This window comes from Chlorocebus sabaeus, chromosome 11, assembly GCF_047675955.1.
Source record: "Chlorocebus sabaeus isolate Y175 chromosome 11, mChlSab1.0.hap1, whole genome shotgun sequence".
In the NCBI taxonomy this organism is placed as follows: domain Eukaryota; kingdom Metazoa; phylum Chordata; class Mammalia; order Primates; family Cercopithecidae; genus Chlorocebus; species Chlorocebus sabaeus.
Window position 1 is genome coordinate 127,619,223 of NC_132914.1, and position 20,102 is coordinate 127,639,324.

At 46.5% G+C, this 20,102-nt stretch overlaps 1 protein-coding gene across 13 annotated transcripts in view; it reads right to left on the minus strand.

Annotated features, from left to right (window-relative positions):
* The window catches only part of RIMBP2 (RIMS binding protein 2), a 352,529-nt gene that overhangs the window by 44,045 nt on the left and 288,382 nt on the right, over positions 1-20,102 (minus strand). For 7 of the 13 annotated variants that reach the window (XM_073021230.1, XM_037987203.2, XM_037987193.2 and 4 more), the window contains 6 exons: positions 18,204-18,917; positions 16,529-16,637; positions 8,442-8,623; positions 6,903-7,071; positions 2,299-2,402; positions 742-813 (listed from right to left, as the gene is read on the minus strand). In XM_073021230.1, coding sequence (XP_072877331.1) covers positions 742-813; positions 2,299-2,402; positions 6,903-7,071; positions 8,442-8,623; positions 16,529-16,637; positions 18,204-18,917 — 1,350 coding nt within the window. The remainder of the gene's footprint in view (positions 1-741; positions 814-2,298; positions 2,403-6,902; positions 7,072-8,441; positions 8,624-16,528; positions 16,638-18,203; positions 18,918-20,102) is intronic. The other 6 variants (XM_037987242.2, XM_037987238.2, XM_037987225.2 and 3 more) reach the window with 1 other exon arrangement.

Genomic DNA, 20,102 nt, shown 5'->3' on the forward strand with positions numbered 1-20,102 from the left:
TAAAGGCAGCGGGGGAGCAGGTGGAAACACATGTGCAAGATGGGGACCCCCACTGGGCTCTGCACAGGGTCCTAAGTGGCCCTGTGGGCTTCTGGTCAGGGAGGGGTAGCTACTTGCAAAGCTGCCCCAGCTGCAGAAACTCTGAGGTAACCCCACCCCATTCCCTCCCTTCTTTGCCCCAGGGAATATTCGAGACATGCTCCAGGGGAACAGAAAAGGAGGGAGGGTGGCTCTGAGGTCCTTGCAGGGAATCACCGGCAGCAAGGTGGGGCGGGCTGTTCCGTGCTGCTAACAGCAATAGGCTCTAGATAAAAGGAAAGGGTGAAGTCCTAAAATCTGGGGTGTTTTAGTTATGTATTTCTTTGCTTATTTGTATTTCTTTCTTTTCCTAAAATTTATTTCTGACCTATACTGTAAGTAATCTAGAAACTTAAATTGTTTTGTAAACGTTTGGGTGGCAGCAATGTAAAAAACAAGGATATGAATGTATTTGTTTTGTTTATAATGTAGATCCATTAAAAAGACTCGTATTTGCAAGGAAGAAACAATGAAGTTCCAGTCCCAACTTTCTAGATTATCTATGTCAGCAGAGAGACAAGCCAGTTAAGCCATGCTGTCAGCAGCCGTATGAAGTTCATGCCCAGTTTTAAGAGAAGGAACAGACTAGCAAAACAAAACACACAAAATAAATGAAAAAGAATATAGTCATAAACGGTGCCTCTTGATATTTCCAAAACTTACATAATAAAATCCATCTTCATCAATTTCACCAAAAACGGTAATAATATCTCCTGTGCAAAATGTAAGTTCAGCCTGTGGAGATGAAACATAAAATTAATAGTAGTTTTCTATACAAAAGTAGTTGTTTTTTAACAATAAGTTATCTATGCTTTCCCTTACTACTTGAGAATTTCTGGTATTCACCGACTCTCTCAGTCAAATAAAGGTAGAAGCTAATGAATGGCTCTGCCCACAGTCTTCTGGAAAGTAAGGACAAACCAAGATAATGCCCCCCTAAAAGAAAATGCTGCAGTGCTTTGATTTTGGCCGAAATTCAAGATTATTACCATGTTCTACTGGTAATACGTTTTTAAAGCTAGTGAAATAGTTAACTGTAAAAACCTGGAATATTAGGGGAATGTTCTCTGTAGTATAAGGACCATTACATAAATATCCTTTCACTGAGTATTTTAAAACCTAGTCAATTATTAATGAAACATCTATTTATTTGTTGAGACAGAATCTCACTGTGTTGCCCAGGCTGGAGACAGTGGCACAACCTCGGCTCACTGCACCCTCCGCCTCTTGGGTTCAAGCAATTCTCCTGCCTCAGGCTCCTGAGCAGCTGGGACTACAGGTGTGTGCCACCAAGCCTGGTTAATTTTTATATTTTTTAGAGAGATGGGGTTTTGCCATGTTGCCCAGGCTGGTCTTGAACTCTTGAGCTCAAGCAATCTGCCCACCTTCCAAAGTGCTGGGATTACAGGTGTGAGCCACCGCACCTGGTATGAACATCACTTTATTCAGTGTCTATGCTGGGCCAGGCTGCAACCCTGAGTCAGGTGGTGTCAAACACGCCTCACCACCCTCAGGAGTCCAACTGACCCAGCACATGTCAGTTCACAGTCGCCAAGCAGAACATGGAAACAGAAATCTAGATATTAACAACCAAACACGTTTTCTTTCTAAATGTAAAAATGAGGGAATATAGCTGGCGAACCAATGGCTTGTCAGAGAGCGCAAAGTCCTGTGTAACATGAGTTCACATACATCTTGTCATCTCAGCTGGTGGCCGCAGAGACTGGAGACCCCATCTCATTTCTGAAGGCAGCGATTTCAGCCTTCAAGACACCAGGCATCCCAAGCGGTGCCGGGTGATGCAACCTCACCTAGCACTGCTTTCCTCTCTACTGTTCTGTTCTATGTGTGGGGCCTACTGCTTTGCTTGTGTTTGCTGACCACACGTGATGGGCTTTTATTTCTCTCCCAAAGATGGCCCTCAGGTGGCAGCACCATTAGATGTGGATGACAGATAGCTGTCTCTTTCGTGGCACAGGAAAATCTGGGCCACAGGGACAGGGCTCGTCAGGGCTGGCTGTGTCCCTGGGAATCCCATGATTTCTCTCCTGCGTGGCCACGTCTGTATCAGCCATCCCTCGGGTTGGCAGCCCTTCCTACGGATGGTTTGGAGAGAAGGAATGAGAAGGTGAACACACGTGGCCTCAGTGTGGTGTACCACAAGGGAAGGGAGGGGGTGTGGTTTTGTGTCCGTCATGAAGCGCAGTGTTTGGCTGGTACCTCAACATCCACGTTGGGCGAGCTTTCTCTGGGGTCATAGTCATACAGGGCCACCATTCTCCGGGTTGATACTGAATGATGCCTGCCACTTCTTCTGCTTCTCTCTGTTCAAATCACAAGGGGGGAAGAAAGCCATCATGACGTTATTTCAAACTTAGCGGGGTTCCCCCTCCTTCCGTGTCACACAAGGCCAATGCGGCTGCGACCTGGCACCGCTAACAGGGCCACATCTCCTGGGCACTCACACCAGCAAACATCTCTACTTTGGGTCAGTCGTCCGGGACTCCATATTCTTATGTTTTTGCTATAGTATGGTTTCTCCTCCTTAGAGTAACATAAACATTTTCCTTCCTCCAGTCTGTTCATTAAGCCAGTGAGACTCACATGAAGCACAGGGCTCTCAAACAGCAAATGTAGATGGCTTTGGCCAGCACAGGGTGGCCGTAGCTCATGAGGCCCTGCACAGTGCATTGTTGTGACCATTGCTCTGGGAAAGCCCCATAGACACAGTTTTAAAAGTGCCTGTTTGTGTAACTATGGTGGCATGACAAAATCAAGTCATGCTCCCCTAAGCGGAGGCAAAACGAAGGCACCGTCCTCAGGAGAAGCATGAATATAAACAGGGATGCCTTCTCCACCCAGCCCTATGGCTTCCCCCATGCTGCTTCCCCGGCATCCTTCTGCTGAGGTTTAGCAGTGGCCGTGGAGAAGAGCCCAGCTCTGCACAGTCGACTTAGAGGTGCATTCCCACGGCCTGGCTCTGTCTCTGCCACAGATGGGGGCCTGGGCACCATCCCAGCACACTCAGAAGCAGAAGAAGGGGCTGCAGAGGAATTGCCCTAGGCTCTGCCCAGCGTGAGCGCTCCACACAGATAACAGGTGAACATTCTCGGGACGTAAGGAGGCCTCAGTGAAGAGCCGCAGGACCTGGCCCAATCAGGAAACCCCTGTCAGACTGAAGGTGTGGGGCTGGGAAGGACCTTCTTCCTGGCCAAAGTTGGCATTTATGTGTTTCTTCTAAAGACAGCTACTTTCTGCTTACATTTGATTTGGGGAATTCCAAACATACAGATGAACACCATCAAAGGCAACTATCTTAACAGCAACTAAAGTCAGCGATGTGGCTTTTCAGTGGTTTTCAGCAGGTATAGGGGCCAGTTGTGTAGACCTGCAAAATTCCAGCGAATATTCCCCTTGGGTTCTGGTTACAAGCCACTGCTGGAGTTTGCAGGACGCACACAAGCCTCTGTGCACGTGTCCTCTGTCGGACCTGCACATGTGTGTCTCCTTGCATTATGACCTCACCCAGAGGTTAGTGTTTCTCAACATGCTTCATGTTACAGGGAATGTTACAAGTATGACTTTGGAAAGGTGGCATAACAACATACATGTACTTCTCGCTGAGGTAGAACTTACATACACTAAGGCTCTTTCTAGCGTGCAGTACTTTACTTTGTGATAAGCACACACGGTCCTGAAACCCCACAACAATCAAGATATACACCGGCCACAGCCCTCTGTAGTCACTTCAGCCCAGGTAAACACGGATCTGTCTCCTGTCCCAGACTTTGGCCCTTTCCAGAATGTCACTGAAAGGGACTCATGCAGAATGTAGCTTTTGAGACAGGCTTCTGTCATTTGGATGATGCCTCTGAGATTCACCCTTGTCACTGGCTGTATCAGCAGTGGCTCTGTTCCATTGCTGAGCAGGCTCCATTGTGTGGGGCGCCTTCACTCCATTACTCAGTCACCAGCTAAAAGCACCTGAGTTGTTTCCACATTTTGATGACTGTTGGTCATCAAAACATCAAACATATTCGTGTACAGTTTTTGTGTGTGTGAACATAAGTTTCCCTTTCTTTTGGGTAAGTGTGGAAGAGTGAAGTTGTTGGATTGCATTGTAAGTGCATATATAACTTTACAAGAAATCAGCAAACTGTTTTGCAGAGCAGTGATGCCATTATCCACTTTCACCAGCAGTGCAGAGGCCCACCTGGCACACTTTGTGCCCACACCTGTGACGGCCAGTCGTTTTAATCTTAGCCATTCTAAGCGTGTGTGCATTGGTTTCTCAGGGTGGTTTTAATTCGTATTTCACTGGTGATGTTAAGCATCTTTTCATGTGCTTATTTGCCACCCACATATCATCTTTGGTAAAAGGTCACTTAAATATTTTATACGTATTTTTATTGGATTGTTTCCTTACTGATGAGTTTTGAAAAGTCTCTGTGTATTCTGAATGCAAGTCCTTTTTCCAGTGGGTTACTTGCAAGTATTTTCTGCCAGCTTGTGGCTGTCTTTTTATTCTGCACTTTTCCAGTGCAGAGTATTTAATTTTGGTGAAGCCTAACACTGACTTTTTCCTTTTATGGATCGTGTTTGAATGTCCTATCAAAGAAATCGTTGCCTGATTATTATAAAGTTTTGTCCTGCGTTTTCTTCTGGAAGTATTAGAGTCTTAATTTTTAAACTTAAAAGTATGATCCATTTTTATTGAAGTTTTTAATATGGTGAGAGTATGGGTTAAGATTCATTTTTGGCATATGGATGTGCAGTAATGCCAGCGCCAGTTATTGAAAAGAGCACCCTTTCTCCATTGAATTGCCTTTTTACCTTTGTCCAAAATCGGTGGACTCCATATGTATTGGTCTGTTTCTGGACTTCATTCTGCCCCATTAATCTACATTTCTATCCTTTCGCCAATACCACGTTACCTCAGTTAGCTTACCGCTACAGTGGTAAGCTTCCATTAGCTTACGTGAATCTTCCAACCTTCTTGTACTTGTTGAAAATAGTTTTGGCTATTCCAGTTCCTTTGCCTCTCCATATACATTTTAGAATTAGCTTGTTGAGTCTATATAAATCCCGGCACAGATTCTGAATGGTCTTGCACTGCATCTGTAGGCTACCTTGCGGACAGCTGACATAACAATATTAAGTCCATGAATATGATCTCTCTGTCCATTTATTTAGGTATCTGATTTCTTTCCTCAGTGTCTTCTGGTTTTCGTCATACAAATACTGCACATGTTTTGTTAGATTTCATGCTAAGTAGTTCATGTTTTGTTGTGTCATTGTAAATGGCACTACTTTTAAAAATTCTAATTTCTAAATTTTCATTTCTCACATGTGGAAATACAACTGATTTTTGTATATTGACCTTGTATCCGTTGAGGTTGCTACACTCCATTTGTTAGTTCTAGGAACTTTTTTATCCTTTGAGATTCCTTGAGATTTTCTAAGTAGATTTCCATGTCATCTGTGAATAGAAAAAGTTGTATTCCTTCCCTTCCAGTCTGTATACCAGGTGTGACTTTCCTTCACCATGTCACCCTGGTTATGACCCCCAGTATGATGTGGAAAAGGAGTGGTGAGGGCCAAAGTCCTTGTCTGTGCCCAGTCCTAGGAGGATCGCATTCAGCCTTTCACCGTTAGGGATGATAGTTTCTGGCGATGGCGGGGTTGGCGGGGGGGGGGGCACGTAGATATAGATCAGGCTAGGTTCCCTTGGCCATCCACATTTTAAAAAATAGAATAAAAAACATTTAATCTAATTGATAGTATAAATCAAGTTACCATTCCTTAAAAGAAATTCTTGTATACTTTCTGGGTCTGTGGTGTACAGGGCCTGTATTCTCTTCGAAACAGTCTTAGTCCACTTCGGGAAAGAAGATCTTAACAAAAGTGGATAGGGGGATAAAGGGCTCAAAGATCTTCAATCTCATGGGTTTAATGTGGGCGATATATTCACACTAAACCTGGACTATTAGATGTGGATTCTATCTTGAGATGATGCGCTTATTAATGCCAAAAAAGGTTGAAATGTTTTGATTTTGTGATTATCCTTAAAACTATGTATAGTGTTTGAAGCACTGAATTTTGTCTTTGAAGTCTGATTTAGAAGTTAATCAAGTTTTGAAGTATTAAACCTTAAATATGAATGCTATAAAACTGATATCTCTCTACAGCGTTTTAGAAAAAATAGAGGCTTTTTTTGAGACAATAGAGGCTTTTTAAATGAATACATTGTCATTGTACATGGAAAAAAATTTAAAACTCATAAATGTAATGTTGCTTAAAAATCACTGAAAATAGTTTTGCTGCATTCTCACAAGTGCTTGCAGACTGGCTTAAGATAAATGAAGGAGTTTCATGTCTACCCAAACTAAAGAGAAAAGAGCTTTTGTGCCTCTTGCATAAGCAAACGTCACCTAAAGAATGAAAAGCACAGCGTTCCCCTGACCACCCACTGACATTTATTGTAGACAGGCTGATGTTCAAACTATATTACCAGAAGGCAGCTAATCATGTGTTTTCTAGGTGTGATAAAGTTTTTGCAAGCAAGACTGTACTTCATCGCCCATTAGATCATCTGTGTCTTCACATTTATGTACGTGTGTCCCTAAAGCACGCAGGAGACTACTGGCAGTCCTGGTTTGGAGAGTGGCTGTTGCCGAAGAAAAATCACTGGTCAACATTTACATGACTTTGGCGTATTTAAATGATGCAACTTGGGGTCCCCTCATCACCACTTGCCTCTCTGAGCAGCAGGCGTTTTGTGCGATAAAATGCACAGGAAAGGTCAAAGAGGGGTTTACGCTTACCTATTTTCTCCACAGGTGTATTCAGAGGGAGAAAGCCCTGTCTAAGAAGCTGATCCATCATCTCCTCGTCATCTGCTTGTATTTCAGAGACCATGTTACAAGGAATAAGGCCAAGCCGGGCACAGGTTTCTCCACGGTAGAATCCATCAGCGTCTTTATCACCATAAACCTAGAGTCATGGGGAAAAATAAATCAAGCATTGTAATTGATTGGTTCAGAAATACAATAGTCCCACTGACGGTAAGTGAGTCTAGTCGAAAATATATTTTAAATATAGTTTTAAAATACCATAAATCACCTGCGTAGGTCACCCACGTGTGTGCCATAGATGTGTACGTGTAACCGTCGCTCTATGATGGACTCAAGAGCCAGTTTTTCATCTAGCGTTTGGACCACCTGCCATTCTTCTCATCAGGCCGGGGATTTGCTTGGATGAATGCATGTATTTAAATTCACGCACATTAAAAGGGTGCGTGATGAGACCCCACTCGACCAAGGAGGACCAGGTAGGCTGCACAAAGCGGTGTTGCTGTCTGCCTGAAATGGGTTCCTACGTAACAAGATAGTGCCACACAGCGGGCATTCCGACCGTTCTCAGATGCCAACTTTCAGGACCCTTGCTGAAACTGCAAACAGGGTTCAAGGCCCTCTGTCTTGCCCCTCTCCTACTGAACAGCACGCTGTCTCTCATTTTCCCTCCTTAAAACTCACAAGGCGCCTCTTCTCTCAGAAGGCTGGATCTCACGGCCTGTAATCCCAGCACTGTGGGAGGCCAAGGCGGGCAGATCCCTTGAGGTCAGGAGTTCGGGACCAGCCTGGCCATCATGGTGAATCCCTGTCTCTACTAAAAATATTTAAAAAAATTAGCTGGGTGTGATGGCGTGCATCTGTGGTCCCAGCTACTCGGGAGGCTAAGGCAGGAGAATCCCTTGAACCCGGGAAGCAGAGGTTGCAGTGAGCCGAGATGGTGCCACTGTACTCCAGCCTGGGTGACAGAGCAAGACTGTGTCTCCAAAAAAAAAAAAAAAAAAACATGGCTGGCTATCAAAGGGATAGGAAACAGCCTCCATCAGGCGTGTTAAAGAACTAAGGCATGGAACTCCAGCCTCTAGCTACTGATGCTCCCTTCATCCCTTTTTCCCTCCCTTTTCCTCTCCCTCCTTCCTTTCTTCCCTGCCTGCCTGCTGACTGACAAGTGTTGTTTTAAAATTTGGAGCCTGTAGTATTTTTCTCAACAACATAGGCCCTAACAGAATCCAGAGCTCACAGGACATATTTGGGTGTTTGTGTGCACACAAACCGGGCAGACGCTGGAGAAGGCACTCTGCAGAGGGCAGGTCCCTGGCCGTCACAGCGCCATGCCACCTCCTCCTGTGCCCGGCTCCCCGTGCCTCGCCCACAGCCTGCAGGAGAAGGCGGCTGACATGTCCCACCCACGACCTGCAGGAGTAGTTGTATCTCTAAGTTGCCAGTCTCCGCCCCCGTGACCCAGACCCGCCTCAGGGGCTATTGAAGCTGCCCCAGGCAGCCGTCCCGCACCTTGATGATCTGGCCTTCTTTAAAGGGGAGCTCCTCCTCTGCAGCATCTGGGTTTGGGGACATGGTGAGCGGGTCGTAGTCAAAGAGAGCCACAAAGATCCGGGCCGGGAGCTCTTCGGCACCAGGGTCAGTTTCCGACTCTTCATAGAAGTCTGGAGAAAGGCGGTCTCGCCCGTAATCGTCTGAGAGCAAGTGGGGGTGAAGAACAGAGCAGCAGTGAGCCTAACTGAGGAGTGCGCACAGGAAATACAGCTTTGGAAAGCAGTGAGGATGGCAGCAGTTCCTTGACTTTCGTCTTTTTTGTGTCTTAACATGTAGGCAGAAATAGATCAGGAGGTCTAGCTCAGATGAACTGGAGAAGCACATAACTACACCCACACTCTGTACCTGCCACACTGCGTGTGAAGACACTGAGACGGGCCTGGGCCTCGGAGGCCTCCCCGGAGAGCACAGGCTGGGGCAGGAGCTGCCACAGTGCCAGGGGCAGGATGGCCCGTGCTGGGGAGCCTTCCCAGGACCCACACGCTCTGCAAAATGGAAAGCTAAGCACCACCCACGTTTAAAATACATTTGTATGTTAATCAAAGTCCGTGGAGGTGACCAACTGTTCACTTAGGTAAATACGTAACTGGCAACAAACGCATCTTTATTACAGTGAATTAATAATTTCCTGGTGAACTGGGTTTCAACCCTATATACCACCCAGCTTCTCAAAGTGGTTCTTTTGGACTAGAGGAAATGGATACATTCCTAGACACACTCAACCTCCCAGGATTGAATCAGGAAGAAATTGAAACCCTGAACAGACCAATAGTGATGAATTCACTGCTGAATTCTACCAACATACAAAGAAGAGCTGGTACCAATTCTACTGAAACTATTCCAAAAAAATTGAGGAGGAAGGACTCCGCCCTAACTCATTCTATGAAGCCAACATCACCCTGATACCCAAATCTGACAGACACAACAAGAGAAAACCACAGACTAATATCCCTGATGAACACAGATGCAAAACTCCTCAACAAAATACCAGCAAACTGAATCCAGCAGCACATCAAAAAGACAATTCACCATGACCAAATAGGCTTTATCCCTCAAATGCAAGACTGGTTCAACATATGCAAATCAATAAATATGATTCACCGCATAAACAGGACTAAAACAAAAACCATATGATTATCCCAATAGTGCAGAAAAAGCTTGCAATAAAATCCAAAATCCCTTCATGAGTAAAAAAACCCTCAACAATCTAGGCATTGAAAGATGTACCTCAAAATAGTAGGAGGCATCTATGACAAACCCACAGCCAATATCATATTGAACAGACAAAGGCTGGCAGCATTCACCTTAAGAACTGGAGCAAGGCAAGGATGCCTGCTCTCGCCCTTCCTGTTCAACACTGAAGGATGCCTGCTCTCACCTTTCCTGTTCAACACTGAAGGATGCCTGCTCTCACCCTTCCTGTTCAACACTGTAGTGCTAGCCAGAGCAGTCAGGCAAGAGAAAGAAAGAAAAGGCATCCAAATAGGCAATAAGAAGTCAACTTATCTCTCTTCACTGATGATATGATTCTAAACCTAGAAAACCCTGAAGATTCTGCTAAAAGGCTCCTAAACCAATAGACAATTTCAATAAAATTTCAGGGTACAAAATCAATGTATAAAAATTAGTAGCATTTCTATACACCAATAAATTGTTCAAACTGAGAGCCAAATCAAGAATGCAATCACCTTGACAATAGCCACACACACACACACACACACACACACACACACACACAAAATATACAGATTACATCTAACTAAGACACACAGAATATATCTAACCAAGGAGGTGAAAGATCTCTACAAGGAGAACTACAGAACACTGCTGAGAGAAGTCATAGATGACATGAACGCTGAAATATTCCATGCTCATGGGTTATAAGAATAAGTATCATTAAAGTAGCCATATTGCCCAACGCAACCTACAGATTCAATGCGATTTTTAAAATTATTATTATACTTTAAGTTCTAGGGTACATGTGCACAATGTGCAGGTTTGTTATGTATGTATACGATTCAATGCTATTTCTATCAAAATTCCATCATCATTTTACATAGAATTAGGAAAAACTACTCTAAAATTCATATGGAACCAAAAAAGAGCCCAAATAGCTGAAGTAAACTTAAGCAAAAAGAACAAATGGAGGTATCACATTACCTGACTTCAAACTATACTATAAGGCTACAGTCACTATAATAGTGTGGCACTGGTACAAAAACAGACACACAGACTAATGGAACAGACTAGAGAACCAGAACTAAAACCACATGCCTACAAACATCTGATCTTTGACAAAGTTGAGAAAAATAAGCAATGGGGAAAGAACTCCCCATTCAATAAATGCTGCTGGGATAACTGGCTAGTCACATGCAGAAGATTGAAAGTGGACTCCTACGTTTTACTATATACAAACATTAACTCAAGACGGATCAAAGATTTAAACATAAGACCTCAAACTATACAAATACTGCAAGAAAACCTAGGAAATGCCATTCTGGACATCAGCCTTGGCAAATAATGTATGGCAAAGACCACAAAAACAATTGCAACACAAACAAAAAGTAACATGCATGGCCTAATTACAGAACTTCTGCACAGCAAGAGAAACTATCAACAGAGTAAATGACACCCTACAGAATGGGAGAAAATATTTGCAAATTGTGCATCTGATAAAGGTCTAGTGTCCAGAATCTGCAAGGAACTTAACAGATCAATAAGCAAAAAATGACTCCATCAGAAAGAGTAGCGGACATGAATAGACATCTCAAAAGACAACATGCACGCAGATAATAAACCTATGAAAAAATGCTCCACATCACTAATCATCAGAGAAATCCAAAACAAAATCACGATGAGAGACCATCTCACCCATTCAGAACGACAATTAAAAAGTCAAAACATAGACGTTGGGATGGCTGCAAAGAAAAGAAACACTTACAAACGTATATACCATTGGAGGGAATGGAAATTAGTTCAGCCACCGTGGAAAGCAGTTTGGAGATTTCTTGGAGAACTTAAAACGGAACTACCATTTGACCCAGCAGTGCCATTACTGGGTATATACCCAAAGGAAAAGAAGTCGTTTCACCAAAAAGACACAGGCACTCACTATGGTGATCGCAGCGCTGTTCACAGTAGCAGGGACATGGAATCAACCTAGATGCCCATCAACAGTGGACTGAATAAAGATGTGGTGTGTATACCACATGGAATGCTACGCAGCCAGAGAAATGAACAAAATCGTGTTCTGCAGCCATTGGAGCAAATTAACACAAGAACAGAACACCAAATACCTCATGTTCTCACATAAGTGGGAGCTAAACATTGGGTGCACATAGACACAAAGATGGGAACAACAGAAACTGGGGACCACTAGACGGTGGAGGAGGGAGGGGGCAAGGGCTGAGAGACTCCTGACAGGGTGCTATGCTATCTGGATGATGGCATCATTTGTACCCCACAGCTCAGCACTCTTCACTATACCCATGTAACAGACCTGCACATGTACCCCGGTGACTCCAAAAGTTGAAAGTTGATTTTAAAAAGTCAAAACAATTATTTTGGAAATCCTAATACATATGCATATATATACCTATGTATCACTGAACATCATTAGATATACATGTGCATATATGTATGGAGAGAGAAGGCAGGGGAGAGAGAACTGACAGATAATATTGGCCTGATCCTGGGAGGTGGTCTCAGAACACCGTCACGGAAGCGAGTGAGAATGACGCCAGCTGGCAGCAGAGAGCGCAGGATTGGGAGAGGCAGCCCAGCGGGAGCTTCGGTCCCAGCATGAGGAACACAGGTGGTGGGACGAGAGGACACAGGTATGTGGAAAAGCCAGGACAGGTGGTAGAGAAAGAACCAAACGGATCAGCCTCTTTCACCAGAAAAAAATAAAACACGTAGTCTAAAAACAAAAAACGTTTTGGCTGCAGGAAACGTTGAATTTTAAAATGTAATAAATTGTTTACATTATTGAGATGTAGAGTCTTTTTTGAATGCCTAATCTAAAATGTAATTTCTGCCAGGGAACAAAACTTTTCCACAGCAAGCTTCATTAATTTCTCCATGCTATTTTGATTTTGTTGATAGTCAGTGAAAAACCCTGATGACGTTTTTTCTGGTTTCAGGTGGTATCCGAGTTCAACAGAATGTGAGGCGTTCCGTGGCCTCTACAGTGGGCACAACTGCGCAGCCCTTTCTCGCACCCAGGGACGATGGTGGAGAACAGCTGTGGCTGCGTGAGAAGGATGTGCTTTCCATTCTGCTGGAGGAACTGAATGACCATGTCAGTGTGATCTAGTGAATGCAGTTCCAGGTACGGAAAAATGCCGGTGGAGGAGAACCTCTGGCTACAGCATTTTCCAAGCAAGTTCTCAGCACTTTCCAGCTGAGTTTATGTGGCAAGTTTGTGGCATCAAAACGTGCAGAGGGGTGAGGGGCTATGGTCAGAGCCTAGAGAGAGTTGGTGGTGGTCGACATCCCCCTTGAAAATCTTTCCAGTCCCTCCTAGAGCCTAGGGAAGAGTGCGTTTTCTCAGTAAGTGGCTTATGGTCAAGGACCATGATCTGCAAAAACACATCGTTTTGTCTTCAAGTCCAAACTCACATGCACCATGCAACTGGCCACACCACGGGAGGCATTTAGGCAAACACCCCAACACAGAGCTGCCTGAGGCCAGTCCCCCGACGAAGGCTCCTTCCAGAGAACTGCCCACAGTGTCACGGTCGTGTTGGGGGAAGACAGGTGTGGGGTAGAGGTGGGCGGAGCACTTGGAGTTGAACGTATGTGAATAAAGTCATGTGTTTGTGGTGACTCCACCGTCCGCTCCTCCAGAGAGGATGCACTGGATGTTATGAGCACTGGACCTTGACGGGGAGAGAGCAGCAGCCTCCCTGGAATGTGGCCGTGGAAACTTGGCTTCACTGCAGGCTGGACTGGGCCATTAGGGGTCCCTTGTCCTTGGTGGTGGCAGGTGAGACTGAAAGCAGCACTTACCTGCAGCTATCCGTCTGGCCCTGGGGGGAGTGGGCACTGCCTCCCGTCCTGCTGAGGAAGCGTGCTGGCCCAAGGGGTCTGCTAGGAGGAAGGGTGTGCATATCATGTGGGAGATCAGGGCTCATGCCTGGCCGCCTGGGTGGCCTCCCAAAGCCACCGGTGCCATGAGAATAAGCACCGTTTTCTACAGGAGAGAGGTTTCCCTCACTACCTGGCCCAGACCAACCGCCCTCCCTGCTACTGTCCATTGTAATTTCTATGGAGATAAAGGGAATCATCTATTAAACAGAGTTGACAGCTTTTGATTTTTTTTTTTTTTTCTTGCAGGGAAACCTGAAGAAAGGAGCTCTCCTTTTTAAGGGGCAAAGCTTTGTCAATAGAGTTAATTTATTTTTCCTCCCTGAACACGAAGAAAATGTGCTGTACTTTCCTCACTTTGTAGGCTCAGTAGCCAAAATAACAAATAACAAAAAAAATGGGAGACTACAGAGGAGATATTCAGATTTGATTCCTAAGAATAGAATCCTCTTAAACATAGTGCTTCGGTTTTAGAAGGGTGAATCTGCAGGCCTTCCGTCTGACAGGTCAACAACTAGATAAATGCAAAGACCAAAAATTATAAAGGATAAAACCAAACCTAATTAAGTATATATATGAAGACATCTATCAGCGTTGAGACCTCTTTATGCTAATTGTGTGGTTTAGAATTTATTAGATAGGAAGCTACATAATTTTGTCTTTTAATCATGAAGGATCTTTTTTAAATTTTGGAAATCCAGAGAACCTATTATATTATTTTTTGTTGTAGGTCCACTGCTTATTAAAAATAGGAAGTATATGGTTTACAGACTTAATTTCCTCTGAAAAAGAAAAGTAATGCTTTTGAAATGTAGCAGATTTCTAAAATATTGTTCTCTAATATTTTCACAAGAAAAATACAATTAAGTAAATGAGAACTAGAGGAACATCCTGTCTGTTTAGCTGTCACTGATGTTCATTTCCCAAGGCTCTTTGCCAGGGCCGCCTCCTTAGGTGGGTGATAAGCACCCACCACTTCTGTTTCCTTTTGAAACCATCATAGGTGCTGAGATGTGTATTTGTGTATAAAGTGTCTGGTTTTTGTTATTTTTACGTGGTTTCCTGGCTGGCCACATGATAAGAAGTCAGCACAATTAAAGCAAACCTCTCATAGGTTTGTCAGTTAACTCTTTTCCGAGTTATGTTCAGAGGCTTTTTCCTTGTTAAGGTGCTGACATAGATTTGCTCTTTTGCCCAATTTAACAAATGTCCTCCTGAAATTAAGACACATATGCAGCCTTTGGAACTCCACAGCTGCAGAAAAATCCAGCCAAATTGTCGCCTGCGAACTCTGACAGCGAGGGTCACCCTGGCAAGACTGCAGGCCCAGGATTGGTTTTCTTGGACTTCCTGGCTCAAGTGCTGATTTGTCACAGCCCAATTTTCAGTTCTCAGTCCTAGGAGATTGTAAGAGAAGACCCAGCATGCCTCTTCCAAAGGACGTCCTTTCTGAATGGCCACAGCATTAACTGGTCAGTGGCTACCCCATCACCAGGTCATTTCACTCATTAAAGTTACCATCACGTGAAGACTCGAAAACTCACCCTCACCAGAGAGAGAGAAAGAGAGCCTTGAACAGGAGGATTGGCCTTTTCCCCACCTCGTTTCTCAAGACAGGACATCTCGGACAGGCCATTTAACACGAAAGCCAGGAGAACCTATTTATTAAGCTCTGTAGTTCCTCCGGAGGGACACAAAGTGAATGAAGATTTGAGAGACACGCAGTAGGTTTAGAATACCCGAAAGGAATCTGGGCTCCACTAACCCTGCTAGTTGATCTGTAGTACGACCATCAAGGTTCTCTGAACCTGACTGCATCTTTTATTATTCAGTCAACTGAAAATACTGTTGCCTACGGATCTTTAACACTGCATGGAATTTTTACTGGTTAAAGATAAAAACAATCTAAAAACTGTAAAGATGGAAAAGGAAATTTTTTTTTCTTACTGTTTGAATTGTACACGGAAGAAAAAGTCTGGCAGGACACAATTTTAAAAATCTATTTGCTTTATGAAGCCTGTCTTCATTTTGAGTTGACGGAAAAGAAGACCAGTTGCCTTTTAAACTTCAGCTATTTCAGTGAGATTCCAGGTGGTTTTTCAGGGGCCTAGACGATCCAGAAGTTATCCTCCCTGAGCCCTGTCATGCCAAACCAAGACGGTTTCTCCTCATCTATTTCTGTGGTATCAAGAGTTCTCCTTGCATGTGTGTGTGTGTGTGTGTGTGTGTGTTTTCATAGAAGCCTGGTTCCTCTGTGCTGATGACCAGCTTCCATTATCTTATACATAATACTTTTTGGAATTCTCCTTGCCATGATTGATTCCAATAATAGAAGTATCCCCCTCCGCGGATTGATTAGGATGGCTAAAACGATAGCTTTCAGCATGGCTGGCTGAATCCCAAAATGTCAGGAAGAGAATGGAAACAGAATGCCCGATGATGACTCATGAGCAGGGGAGGTGCCCAGATGGATGTGGGGAGCACGCACTTCAGGGGCACACACAGCTGCACGGTGTCCCCCAGGACTTAGCTCTGCTGCCAGTGTGTCTTCTGCAGACAGACAGCATTCCCTCTGGCGGGGCTCACAGACCCCTGAGGCACGCTGACATCCAGCTTCTGCACCTGCCACGGGCTCTGACCCTGAGTGTCCCAGGGAGCCGGCGCCAGGACAAGGGAGGCAACACAAGTGGTCCCTTCAGTGCTTACCCTGTGAAACTCTCCAGGAACAAATCAGCGGGGAGAACATGGATGTAGAAGGCCAATTTGATATTTCAAGAATACTTACAAATAGCTTTCATGTATCTTGTGCTGTTCCTGCCTTCTTTTCTGCCATAAATAACAGAGGGTTCTGTGCTTAGCGGAAAATGCTACTCCTAAAATCATGTTCATGCTGAGATGGAGTAAGCAGCCACATGCTCCGCAGCTAAAGACAGAACAGCAGTGATGGAGCCACTAACCGATGGATGGGACTGTCACGGGCCGGGACCTCTGAGGACCAGCGCTGCCGCGGGAAACCCTCCGGCCCATGTGATCCACCCGTCCTGCAGAGGCTGGGTTCCCTAAAATCTGAAGACAAAACAACAACAAAGTCATAAGTCTCGCCAGCACTGGGAGCTGAAGAATTCAGTTAGCCAAATCAAGTGGGTTGAGAAGCAGAATCTCTAAAGGCAACTAAACTTAGCTTTTAACTGAAAGGTTAGCTGAATGGCCTGGGAGAGAATAAAGCCGTGCACCAGCACCCCACTCTCTACTCGGAGCCGCTGCTGGGTGCATGGTGGGGTGAGGGCAAAAAATTCCTTGTAGGAGGTCTCTTTTGGTTGCTGCTGCTGGTGCTGAAGACAAATGTTTTGGACCAAAGAGACAATGGCTTGAATACATCTCGCCCCACCTTGGCTCCTTGGAGCACTTGAGCCCCTCCTAGTCTCCACATGCCCCCTCCCAGCTGTCACAAAAGTGGGGAAGACACTGCAGTTCCACCTGTCCTGCTTGGATAAAAGTTGTGTGTGAAGTTTCTCACACACAACTCGAAGACGGAAGTTTCTACATTTTATCAGCTTCAAAACTCAACATTCTACTCCTAATCTGAAGATGCTGGTAACATGCCAGGACTCAGACGGGTCGCCTTTCTGGCTAAATTCACCTCTAAATTCACCTTTAGATCAGGATTAGGATTGACTAAAGACAATCACAGCAACACCTTCTTCTTGCTAGTAAGTAAATGGAGGGAGGAAGTTCTCAGGAACACAGGCGTGAACGGCGGGCAGGGAGTCTGGGGATGAGGTATGCCTGCTGCAGAGCCTGCGGTGGGCAGCTGAGTCGCCGAGGTACGGATCTCGCACCTCTCCTGGGTGGGCCCATCGCAAGCACACGGCCTCAGACCCGAGGCCTGACGCCATGTGGATGGCTCACCTGTGTTTTCAATGAAAAAGTCAGCATGACAGGAGCAAATGTTCTGAAAAGAGGACACAATATAGAGATGAATGAAGCCTTCAGTGAATCCCTACACTCAACACCAACAACAAGCCCAGACGGCTCGGCCGGCGGGGAGAAGGCTGATCATGGAAAATGCGTTCTGGAAACCGTGGGCACGGAAAACAAATGGGAAAAAAACAAAAACTTTGGAAACAATATGCAAAAAATATATATATAGATAGATTTCTTCAATCATTGTTGTTTTTTTTTTTTTTTTTTTTTTTTGGTTATGGATGAAGGTCAAAAAGCAATGAAAAAAACTCCAAAATAACAAGGAAAAAAACCCTCGACAATCCTCGTCGTCATAAATAAATCCCTAAGGATTGCTGTGCACACAAACATGTTGCCAGACTTTCAGAGACTCACACTTCAGCTAACCCTTAATTAAAATTTAGATTCAGTTGTCCTTTAATTCAAGCAGCCATACTCATTACTGATTCTGGAGGGTGGAAATCATCACTCTAAGCAAAGTAAAGAAATCTTCAGCATGGTCAAAAGGTTGGGAAGCAAATGGGACTTGAGAAAGCAAAAATGCAGGGAAAATGAAGACAGCCGGCAAGAGAGTCCCCAGGGATGGACACCAGGACAAACAAAACCAATGAAAGAATGGAACAGATTGGTTTGGCAAGTGGCTGTGGAAAGGAAGTTTAGGTCACACACCAGGGGGCCTTGTGCGACTCTGGGAGGTGGCTTTGTGGAGGGGGCAGCTGCCCTACTGTCGGGCATGGTTATGCTTTTCTTCCAGACACCCCGAAAATCTTGGTGCTCGGCGGGCTCGCCCCAGCCGTGCTTCCTGGGGAGCGGCCTCTCTGGGCTGGGCTGGGGGTCGTCGTTCCTGAGGACGCCACCGGGGCCCACTTGCTCCCCAAAGTCCTCCTCGACACTGCTCTGCCGGGTCAGCGTCCGCCGCCGGGCCAGCAGCGGCCTCAGGCCCCTCCTGCAGGGACAGTGGCCAGGGCCTGGGCTGCACGTGGCCACGGTGTTTCCAAAGCCAAACCGTGACTCCTCCTCTTCACTCCCACAGTCCAGGCCGCTGTCGGGGCTCCGGGTGGCCGAGCGGCTGAACCGACAGCCCCTGTCTTCCAGAAGGAAATCCTCCGCGTGGGGGACGGCCCCCGAGCCCCTGTGCTTCACCGGGAACCAGGAGCCCCGAGGGGCCTCATCGCCCCTGCAGGGCCGGCCGGGCCTGGGCTCTCTGGCCAGCCCCGTCCTGGCCCTGGGGGACGGCCCTGCACCCTGTTTGTGCAGCAGCCCGCAGCACTCTCCATCCTCTTCCGCTACTTCGGGGATACTGAAAAGTCTCTTCCTGTGGGGCTGGTGGGGAAACTCGGGCTCCCAGAAAGTACCTTCAGAGGTCCTATGCTCAGTGCAGTCCTTACGGGGATGGCGTGCCAAGAACAGGCGCGGGAAAGACAGTGTGTGGTCAGCATGAAGTGGGGGCCGGGGGAGGAAAGAAAATACAGACAGAATTAGTCCTGGAGGCAGTGAGGGGTGGGAAGCATGCGTCTACTCGGGCCGGGGGCATGCCGTGGAGGGCTCTGGAATGAAAACAGAATGGGTGACGGGGCTGGTGCGGGGTGCAGGCCGAGGCAGAGCACAGGCAGAGCCAGCGGGCCGGGCAGGAGCCAGCACCATGCATCCAGCCAAGGAGAGGGCAGGTCAGATTCCGGCAGCACATCAGGCCCCACAGTGCCCGCGGGACCGCTGCTGTGGAGGGTGGGTGTGGCCACGGTGCCAGGGGAGGCTGCCCGGGGGCTACGTCCTCAGAAACCCTGAGGGCAGCTGCCACTGGAGGCTGACCGTGACTGGAGACAGTTCACCAGACGGGGAGCCTGACCTGCCCCTGTCCATCCACTGGGCCCGCTTCCCTTCCAGTGCTGGGCACCCTCCGCAGGACTTTCTAGTTAGGCCGATGTGTCACCCTTCTCCCTGCTAAGATACAAGCTGCGTGAAACCACGCCGTCCCCGGCCCCACCAACAGTGCCTGCACACCGTCGTGCAGAGTCTGTGTCAGCAGAGGACTGGAATCCGCCTGTCTCCTCTGCGTCCTGCATTCTGGGATCCCTGAGAGCCGTACCTGAGCCATCATGGTCTCTAGTGGGTGGCACGGGGCTGGCCACACTAGGAGCTGCTTAACCAGTGTCCATGGCTCTTATACTGCCCGTCTGCATGTCACCACTCTCTGCTGGGAACAGCCCTCAACTCACCCTCTACCTGAAGAGCACGAAGGACTCCTGACTGGTCTCTCCTTCGAGGGGGCTTGGCTGACCACCCAGGTAAAGCATGCCCCTGGGTCCCAGCCATCAGCCCTGGGGATGCTCAGTAGAGATGAGCCACATGGGCACAGAACAGGGCGACTTGTCTGTCCCCCCTCTGGCTGTGGGCCCCTTGATCTCAGGGACCATGTGGGATTTGCCTAACACGGGGTCTGCCATGGTCCTGGGACTTGGCCACAAGCCAGGGGAGGAGGCATCGGGGTACACACTCTGCAGCTGACAGCTCTCTCCCTTCACTTTCTGCAGATTCGGGGGCACATGAGCTAACATTGGAGCGAATAAG